Here is a 10,537-nt window from a genome sequence, read left to right as displayed (position 1 = left end):
ACCAAGGAAAGAAGTAAGTTAAAGGATTTTATTAAATAGTTCATTAAAGCCAGTAGAATACAGAATGTCCCTAAGGTGTGCCAATTTCTCATATGTTTGCTCTTATATGTGAAGAAATTCCCTTAACAACTGTCCTGGGGCTGGGGATATAGCTCAGTGGCATAAGTGCTTGCCTGGCAAGTGTAAGGTACCAAGTTCGATCGCTGATACCACACACAAAAAACTGTCCCTTACCTATTTTTCTTTCTTTCTTTCTTTCTTTCTTTCTTTCTTTCTTTCTTTCTTTCTTTTCTTTTCTTTTCTTTTCTTTTTTTTTTTTCAGAACCTGGGATTGAACTCAGGTCCTTGTGTTTGCCAGGCAAGCACTTATTCCACTGAGCCATCTCCCTGGCCCCTTACCTATTTTTCTTACAACATAATCTTGATATTTAGTTTTATTGCATGCTTTGGTTAATTATAAAATAGGTTCATAGTTAAATTGGTGTCACTTGTCAAGTTTAGATTAGAGTTTTATTTTAGCACTGTAGGAAAAATAAAATCAATAAGTGGGTTGAAAGATATAAATGACCACAGATCAGTGGAAGAAAGATTATACAGAATTTCCTTTGATAAAGTCAATTTAATTATATAATGATTTATTACTAAATGTGTAGTGTTTTAAAAAAAAGAAAACCATAGTCTTGGATAAGAGAATAAATGACCCTCTGCGATCTGCAGTAGTGTGTTTAAACTTATTTTCTTGTTTTAAGGACTAGATTATGTTTGAAAGGGAAAGTGAAATGAGATAAAACTCATTAGATCCACAGGATGGAAAGTATATAAAACACAGTTTCTTGAACTAGTGAACTACCTGGACAGTAAGCATAAGTAACACCATATGCACATGAAATCACAAAGACATATGACATTAAATTGCATTTGAACTATCTTTAAAGATGGGTGTAAGGAGGGGCCGGGGAGATGGCTCAGTGGAATAAGCGCTTCCCTGGCAAGCGCAAGGGTCTGAGTTCAATCCCTCGTTCCACAAAAAAAAAAGATGGGTGTAAGGGCCAGGTGATATTGTACACCCATCATTCTAGAACTCAGGAGGCTGAGGCAGGAGCAGCCTGGACTATATAGTGAGACCCTGTCTAAAAGCAAAGAAATGCACACACAGAGGAAAAAGAAAAAGACCAAGAACAAAAGAATGAAAGAAAAAGAAAAAAGAGCGGGATGTGGTGGCACAGGTCTATAATCCCAGCACTTGGGAGGCTGAGGCAGGAGGATCAGTGTGAGTTCGAAGTTCAAGGCCAACCTGGGCTACAAAGTGAGTTCAAGGTCAGCCTGAATTGCATAATGAGACCCTGTCTCAAAAAAATTTTTTTTAAAGTTGCCATTTAACTAAAGGCACAGTGAGTTAAGTGAAGATTGTCTTTTAGTAGCACAAGAATACCTACTGTTAAGAGAGTAAATCTAAAACTATAACTACATGGAAATATATTTGAAGTCTCTTTAATAAGACCAAATGATGGGCTGGAGAGATGGCTGAGTGGTCTAAAGCACCTACTTGGAACAAGTTTGGCAGAGCAGCGGGACCGCGGTTCGATCCTCCAGCACCACATGCCAGCCAGCCCCGCCCCCTGGTGGGCTGAGCTGGCCACACACACACAAAATAAATAAATGTAAATAAATAAATAAATAAACAGTGGAATATTAAAAAAAAAAAGGACCAAATGAAAGCATTTAATCTTTTTTAGAGTTTTTTTAATTTGATTTGATTTTAATTTGAAGAGTAAAAACAGAAGCAAAAACAAAAAATGACAGAAACAGGATAATATACAATACATATGTAACAGATTTTCAAAACAGGGATAGCTAATTAACAATAGTTGCTATATTGTCTATTTTTTCATTTTAATGAAAAAAATATAAAATAACAATGAAACAGTTTCAAGACAGGTTAGTATGACAGTTACAATAATTAATACATTGCAGGTTGTTGTCTTGAAATGACATTTAATCTGAGTATAATGTCACTGACTTCAATATTTATAACTAGGTTTAGTAAAGTTTTTAACCAAGTGTGATCATTATTTGTTATTTCTTTTTCTTTTTCTTTTTCTTTTTTTTTTTTGTGGAACCGGGGATTGAACTCAGGCCCTTGCGCTTGCCAGGGAAGAGCTTATTCCACTGAGCCATCTCCCCAGTCCTTATTTGTTATTTCTTAATACAAATATCTGTTTTTCAAAAATCACCAATTGAATTATAGATCTTGTTTTGTGGTCTAAACCTAAAAGAATTTTTTATTTTTTTCTTGACCAAGTCTCAGTTGCTTAAACAAACAAGCCATTATGACAATTATATGGGCTTGGGGAGGTAGGTCAGAGGCGGAGTGCTTGCTTAGCATGCCAGGGCCTTGTATGGCATCCTCGGCATCACACACACGCACGCACGCACGCACGCACGCACGCACAGAGGGAGAGGGAGAGAAAATGAGAATTATGTGAATAAAAAATTTAAAAATATGTATTGATCTTAATGCCTAGATTTGCTAGGTAGGCACTGTCCTGCTGAGCTATATTTCCAGCCCTGGTTTGGTTTTTTGAGACAAAGTCTTGCTATTATAGTTCAGGCTGGCCTTTTTTTTTGAACCGGGGATTGAACTCAGGCCCTTGCACTTCCAGGCAAGTGCTTATTCTACTGAGCATCTCCCTGGTAACCTTCAGGCTGGCCTTGAACTCACTGTATAGCCCAGGTCAGCCTTGAACGAGGCAATCCTCCTGCCTCAGCCTCCTAAGGGCTGAGATGGGAAGCATGTGCCACCACACCCAGTCAGCAATGGCTAGCATTTTTTAAAAAATGGCTTTATTCATAAAATGATTTTTATCTTCCATTTAACTTTTTTTTTTTTTTTTTTTGGAACCAGGGATTGAAATCAGGTCCTTACCCTTGCCAGGGAAGCGCTTATTTCACTGCGCTTATTTTCATCTCCTCAGCCCCTAAAAGTTTAGAAGTGTTTTGTTTTTGGTTTTTTGGTTTTTTTTCTTGCTGACTCAGGATGCCTTCAGGGCAGGTCTTGCTTGAGAATCTGGGGATCAACCACACCATCCTGATTGCTTTGTTTAAGCAGTCACTTAAACAACTGAGCTAATGGGCAGTCCCCCCCCCCCCATTTAACTGTGAAGTAGACACCTGGTTTGCAATTGATGCATCAGGTAAATGTTGGGCCGTCTTACCAATTTCTCATGTCATCATTCTTATCTGATCTGCTCCTGTTTTCAGGCATTAAAATAACATTTTCAGAGTCTTCTACTTCAAAGACTGAGCATTTTAATTTACTTTTTCATGTAAAACAGAGAAGATGGCCCCTGTGGAAAGAACATTGAATGCAGCTCTGATGTATTGGGAATAAATTAAATAAGTTGGACTCTACAAGCTGTAGCAGAACACGTGTGGGTTTTGTTTTTTTGTTGTCGTTGCTGTTGTTTTGTGGAACTGGGGATTGAACTCAGACCCTTGCGCTTGCCAGGGAAGCGCTTATTCAACTGAGCTATCTCTCCAGGCCCTGTTTGTTTTTTTGTTTTTTTGTTTTTTTTGGTTTGTTTTTTTAATTAAAGCCAATGGCTTTATGGTAAATTGCAACCTTTTCAAATAGGAGGGGGGTTTTGTTGTTGGTGGATTTTTTTTGGGGGGGTTGTACTGGGAATTGAACCCAGGGCCTCACCTTGCCAGGCAGGCACTGTGCCACTGAGCTACATCCTCGGCCCTACAAGTAGGAGTTTTACATTAGAAAGGGCAACTAACTACAGTTATGGCTTACAATGCCCCAGCATATGTGATGGGACTGGATGCCAAAATACAAAAAGAAAATAATTCAACTGAAAAACCAACACCCAGGGCTGGTGAGATAGCTCACCCCCCATCAGTGCTTTGCCGACTCCCTGCCTTCAACGCCCCCCACCCCAAGCCGGACACTGAGTCCAGGTGTGGCGCATGCCTGTAATAAGCCTGTAATCCCAGCGCTGGGGAGCCTGAAAACAGGAGGATCACTAAGAGTCCGAACTGCATAGTGAGGCCCCGTACCAAATACATTAAAGAAAAAACAAGCACCCAAAATGTCTTTTCCTGTACAAAAATGAGGAGGGCTTACGCTTAAAAACTGACTCTAGTCATACGTTGCCCAAATATAGCAACTTCTAAAAATAAATTCAATTCCTATGGATTTTTCAGAATTATGTAATTATTATGTAAAAAAGTGAATGCAAAAAAGATAAAAAGCTGAAGTAAAGTCATGATATTCAGGCATATACTTCCCTACTATGTATCTGATTTTAGTTCAAGAACATTTGTCTTTAAAGGACTAGTCACAGCGTGTCGCCATTTTAGGAAAGCAGAGTGATCGGGGAGAACAAGGCACGCGTTTCCGGTTGCTGCAGTTTAGGTCCCATCTTTTATTTTTCCTAAGTCACATCTTACTGAGAAATTGGATGTTTGTTTTTGTTTCCTTTTTTGAAATGTCTGATTGCAAAATCCTATAAATTCTTGACATGCAAATTTTATAAATGGACATCTTTGAAAGAAGAGATAGTTAATCTAAATTTGATGCTTTCTGTTAGCAAAAATGACAGTCTCTGAAAGTTTAAATACTTATGACTTTAATTGGTTGTATTTGAAGAGAAGAATACAAAATCTCTCTCTCTCTCTCTCTCTCTCTCTCTCTCTCTCTCTCCCTCCCTCCCTCCCTCCCTCCCTCCCTGCCTGCCTGCCTGCCTGCCTGTTGAGACAGGTTCTCTCTATATAGTTTGGGCTGACCTTGAACTCACTGTGTGGCCCAGGGTGTGGCCTCAAAAATCACACTCCTCCTAGTCAGCCTCCCAAGTACTGCAATTACAAGTGTGCACCATCACACCCAGATTCTTTTTTACTGTGCAGTTCAGGCTGGTCCTGGTCTCGCTGTGTCGCCCAGGCTGGATGGAGCTCACAGTGATCCTCCTGCCGCTGCCTCGGCCTGCAGAGCACTGGGGTTACAGGCCTGCGCCACCACACCCAGCACGCATGGCTTCTTTTCCCATTATCTTCCATTAACCTTCTATAAAATATTTTCCTTTACGGACATGAGGATAGCTTCAAAAGATACTCTTTCTTCTATGGAACAAAAACAATTTCCCTAGCATATTTTTATATCTTATTATTGTATCTTTTTAAATCTAAATACTTTCCCCAAAAAATCTAAGTACTTTCCACATGTATCCTAACAGTATCAATTACACAACTTTTTTACAAATGTGTCAGGTTATTTAGGTGGATGTGCTTCATTTGATGAACTACGTGTAGTCTATGTATTTTGTACTTTTCCTCTCAAAAGTTCCTATAAAAACTATGTCATAAGTGGGTGTGGTGGTGCACAACAGTGATCCCAGCACTTCAGAGGCTGAGGCGGGAGGACCACCACGAGTTTGAGGCCATCCTGAGCTACATAGTGAGCTTGAGGTCAGCCTGAACTACAGAGTGAGGCCCTGTCTCAAAAATCAAATCCAAACACAACCTCTATCACACTCAGGTGAGGTGGTGCACACCTGTGATCTCAGTTGCTTGGGAGGCCAAGCCAAGAGGATTCTCACCTGGGCAATTTAGCATCTTCAAGAGACTCTATCAAAGTTTTATTTATTTATTTATTTATTTATTTGTTTATTTTTTGCAGAACCAGGGATTGAACTCAGACCCTTGAGCTTGCCAGGGAAGCACTTATTCCACTGAGCCATCTCCCTGGCTCCTGTATCAAAGTTTTAAAAACTAAAAAATGGACTGAGGATATAGCTCAGTTCAAAGGTTCTGGGTTCAATCCCCAGGACGGCAAAGGGAGGCCTCAAAACCCGAAACCGTGTTGCAGGTCACTGTGGACACAGCAGTCTGTGCTATGGGCGTGCTCAGCGGAATCGCGTCATCACTCCTTCCATCTCTTTTTCAGGCGTGCTACTTAAAAGATGCACATTGCTGCTGCCCACCAAGGAAAGACTGAGGTGCACTCACAGGATACTCTCAGAAGTAAGCTCACACTTCCAGACCGTGCGTAGGCTTGCCTCCTAGAAAAGATATTTTACTGCTATGGTTTTATACTTATTTGAAATATATCTTACATTAATAGAATGCCATGAATTAGACCTAAAAACTGATCATGATGTTCTAAGTCAGAAGTTATAGGGGCCGGGGAGATGGCTCAGTAGAATAAGCGCTTCCCTGGCAAGTGCAAGGACCTGAGTTCAGTCCCAGGTTCCACAAAAAAAAAAAAAAAAGGAGAAGGAGAACGTTATGAGATGCTGCAGCAGTATCGTCCTCTCTCAGCCACAATTCAGTTCACCACAGTCAACTGCAGTCTCAAAATATTAAATATGAAGCTCCAGGGCCAGCCAGATAGCTCAGCAGATTAAAGCACCTGCAAGCAGGCACAGGTGCTGGGGATTCGATCCCTGGGCCACCCCTGGGGTGCGCCGAGATGGCAATTGAGACTTGGGAGGCTGTAAGCAGGTGGATCACTATGAGTCTGATGTGAAATCTCTTGTCAGCCTTTTCCTTCCCACCTGGGGTGAGAATTGTCCCTTTGTCCAGCATGTCACATTATATGTGCTACCCCTGCCAATCAGTTACTATCTGGATTATTTGATCTGTGTGGCAGAATTACAGTGCTTGTGTTCAAGTAACCCTTATTTTACTTCGTAATGTTCTCCAAAATGTAAAAGTAATAATGTTGGCAATTATATATTGGCATTGTTCTATTTACTGTTGTTATTAGTCTCTCAGTATGCCTAATTTATAAATTAAACTTTATTATAGATATCATGTGTGGAAAAAATAGTATGTATAATGTGTTTTTTACCCACATAGGAATCCTGAGGAAGTTTTGAAGTGGAGACTTAGATATTTTTAACAAAAACAGGGCTGGGGAGATAGCTCAGCATTCTAAGTGCCTGCCTGGCAAGCGCGAGGACCTGGGTTCGATCCCTGGTACATGCCATGCCAGCCGTGGAACCCTGGGTGTACCGTGCTGGCCACCAAAACCAGGCATGGTGGCTCACACCTGTAATTCCAGCACTGGGGAGGCTGAGACAGGAGGATCACTACAAGTCTGAGCCATGTAGCAAGACCCTGTACCAAATAAATAATAAATAAATAAATAAATATTTTTTAAAAGATTTTTTTTTTTTAAGTAAAATAAAATGAAGTAGTTTCTTAGCTGGACATGGTGGTGCTGCCTACAAACGCAGTAGTCAGGAGCATGAGTCAGAAGGATCAAGAGTTTGAGACCAACTTTGGCAATTTAGTGAGACCCTGCCTTAAAATAAAGAAATAAAAAATGTCTGAGGATGTAGCTCAGTGCAAAATTCCTGGGTCAATGCCCAGTACTGAAAAAAAAAATGTTAAAATTGATTATTTAAGTGTACAGAGGGCTGGAGAGATGGCTCAGTGGTCTAAAGCACCTACTTGAAACAAGCTTGGCAAAGCACAGGGACCCGGTTCAATCCCCAGCACCACATGCCAGCCAGCCCCGCCCCCTGGTGGGCTGAGCTGGCCACAAACACACACAATAAATAAATGTAATAAATAAAAATAAATATTAAAAAAAAAGTGTACAGAAAACATAAAAGAGTTTTTGTTTGGTTGAATTTGGTTTGTTTTTTAAGACACAATCTTAAGGCCCGGGCTGGTCTCAAACTCTGGGCAGCCTTCCTGCCTCAGCTTCCCCAAGTGTTGCCAGTACAGGTGTATATTACCATACGTAGTAGGGAAGTATTTATTTTTTCTTTCTTTCTTTCTTTTGTTTTCTTTCTTTCTTTCTTTCTTTTTTTTTTTTGTGTGTGTTTAGTACTGGATCTACAGGGTCTCACTACATAGATTGGACTCTAGTGACACTATTCTCTTGTTTTCAGCCTCCCAAGTGCTGGGATTACAGGCACATGTCCCCATGCCCAGTCTCAATCGCCCTCTCAGCTCACCCCAGGGGGCAGGGCCGGCGCGGCACACCAGGGACCGAACCCTGGCAGCTGAGCTCTGCCTAGGAGAGTACTTTAGTCCGCTGAGCTATCCGGTGGGCCCTTAGAGAAGTATTTCTTACTTAACCTTTTTTTTTTTAAACATTTATTTATTTATTTATTTATTGTGTGTGTGTGTGTGTGTGTGTGTGTGTGTGTGTGTATGGCCAGCTCAGCCCACCAGGGGGCGCGGCTGGTGCTGGGGGATTGAACCGCGGTCCCTGTGCTTTGCTAAGTTTGTTCTAAGTAGGTGCTTTAGACCACTGAGCCATCTCACCAGCCCCACACTGATTAATTTTTATTTTTATTAGGATGTGTTTCCAATACTTGATGGTTATTTTCATCGTCAGGATTTCTACATCTACATAACACATTCAAGTCTCTTCCCTTTCCCAAATAACTTTCTTGTTTAAAATCTTTCAGAGGCTGGTTATGGTGGTACACATCTGTAATTTTAGGTACACAGGAAGCTGAGGCAAGAGGACGGCAAATTCCAAGCTGACCAGGAAATTTACCAAGACCCTGTCTCAAAATTTAAAAATCCAAAGGGTTGGGGTGTGGCTCAGTGGCAGCACGCTTGCCGACCTTGTGCAGGGCTCTGCATTTACTTCCCAGTGCTACTCAAACAGCAGAATCTGCCCTTGAGAAAACAAGACTCAGGGACCAAAGCCTGCAGTCAGGCTCTGCTAGCGCCGGCCCTACTTTCTCTCCTCCGAGCCCAGCCCAGGCCCGCGGGCCACACCTTTCTCAGGCGCAGCGCGTTCCGCACCCGGCCAGTCTCATGCTATCGCTCCCCTTGCCGGCACTTTCACTCAGCACATCCGATTCCTGCTCTAAGGCTCTGCTTCTTTCATGGTTCCCTCACAAGGCTTTTGATCATTTCCAAATTCGTATTTTCCCTGTTTTCATATTGTCTGATATAGTATTTATTCAATTCTTCTTCTTTTTCTTTTAATGTATTTGGTTGTTGCAGGGTCTCACTACGCAGCTCGGACTCGTGCAGGTCCTCCTGCTTTACAGCCTCCCCGGGGCTGGGATTGCGGGTGTGCGCCACCCTGCCTAGATTCCACCGCCTGGACCCTGGCGGCTCAGCCTGCCCTAGGGGCGGGGCTGGCGGGGCAGGTGGTGCTGGGGATGGAACCCGGGTCCAGGCGCTTGTGCTTTAGTCTGCTGAGCTATCTCGCTGTCCTCTTGGTTCTTTTATTTTTATTTATTATTATTTTTTAGAACAATAAACACCTTTATTATGGGGGGAAGGTTTATGTGCCTTTCTAGGCCTGGATTTGCCTCAGCTGCCACTCCAGCTCCTTGCCTTCTAGCACGTGGCCATCTGCTCGCCTCCTCCGGCCTGGACTTGAGCAATGCAAGCAAGAAGCTTGTGCTGGGGATGTAGCTCAGTGACACAGGCCTGCCTAGCAAGCATGAGGTCGTGAGTTCAATTCCCAGTACAAAGACCAAAAAAGAAAAAGAAAAGAAGCTGGTCCTGCTATAATTGCTCTTCTAGACGACTGCTGATTTTGGAATTCTTTTTCCTTTCATCATACTTCTTTTGAATTTTTTCTTTATCATTTTTTGTTTAAAGTCTCCTCCCCTTCAGGAGTCCATCCCCCCCTCGGCCCAGGGGCAGTGCGTAGTGATTTCGTACCACCACAAGCTGTCAAGGAGCACAATGCAGTTCTTCACCAGGGTCTTGGTGGGTGCCAGCTCACACTGGAAGCCTTGTAAACAACAGCAATGATCCCTGTTTTTCGAGTTTGCCACTCGGAGCCCTGCAAGGAGTTTCCCACATCTAGCCTCAGGGCTTGGTACTTACTGCTGCCTCCTGGAACTTGGACCGTGTGTATGCGGCGGGTGCCACCCACAGTGTTGGCAGCAGGGCGCCCCGACTCATACTTCCACTTCTTGTGGTAGGCTTTCTTTTGCCCCTGGTTTTGGGACACTTGTTCCAGTTGTCCTGAGAGATGCCCATTGCCCAGTGCCAGGTGGAAAGAGGCTGTTCAGTTCTTTTAATGTTGATACATATTCTGACAGGAATTGATATAGCAACTTCACATGTGTATATTTTATTCTACTGAACTGTGAGATCCTTAAGGGCAAACGCTTTGTTTTTTACTTCTGTAACCCCCACCTGTGAACACAGTATTAATCAGAATGCATAGGAAAACATTCTTGCTTATTTCCATTACACTGGAATGTCAAATTCTTCTACAGATGTACAGAAAAGGCAGAATTAACAAATGTTCTCTTTACAGGTCACCTGTTTTAAATTCAGTGGTTGTACAGCTCCCTTGCAGTGCTTAGGATTATCGTGTTACGGCATGATTTTACAGGTACGTGTTTTAATGAAAAGGGGCAAGAGGGCCGAGGAGACAGTTCAGCAGCTTGAATGCCTGCCTGGCAAGCACAAGGACCTGGGTTAGACCTTGTGCCATGCTTGCCACTGAAACTGGGCATGGTGGCGCACACCTGTAATTCCAATGCTGGGGAGGCTGAGACAAGAAGATTGGTATGGGTCTGAGCTGCGCAGCAAG

General features: G+C 42.5%; 1 protein-coding gene across 1 annotated transcript in view; it reads left to right on the top strand.

Annotated features, from left to right (window-relative positions):
• Positions 1 to 10,537, top strand: part of Fbxo47 (F-box protein 47) — a 25,961-nt gene that overhangs the window by 1,089 nt on the left and 14,335 nt on the right. Inside the window, exons 2-3 of the mRNA XM_004633875.1 lie at positions 5,948 to 6,024; positions 10,259 to 10,336. Coding sequence (XP_004633932.1) covers positions 5,948 to 6,024; positions 10,259 to 10,336 — 155 coding nt within the window. The remainder of the gene's footprint in view (positions 1 to 5,947; positions 6,025 to 10,258; positions 10,337 to 10,537) is intronic.

This window comes from Octodon degus, unplaced genomic scaffold (genome assembly GCF_000260255.1).
Source record: "Octodon degus isolate 3935 unplaced genomic scaffold, OctDeg1.0 scaffold00056, whole genome shotgun sequence".
In the NCBI taxonomy this organism is placed as follows: Eukaryota; Metazoa; Chordata; class Mammalia; order Rodentia; family Octodontidae; genus Octodon; species Octodon degus.
The sequence above is the reverse complement of the archived record's forward strand: the minus strand, read 5'-3'. Positions and strand labels throughout refer to the sequence as shown.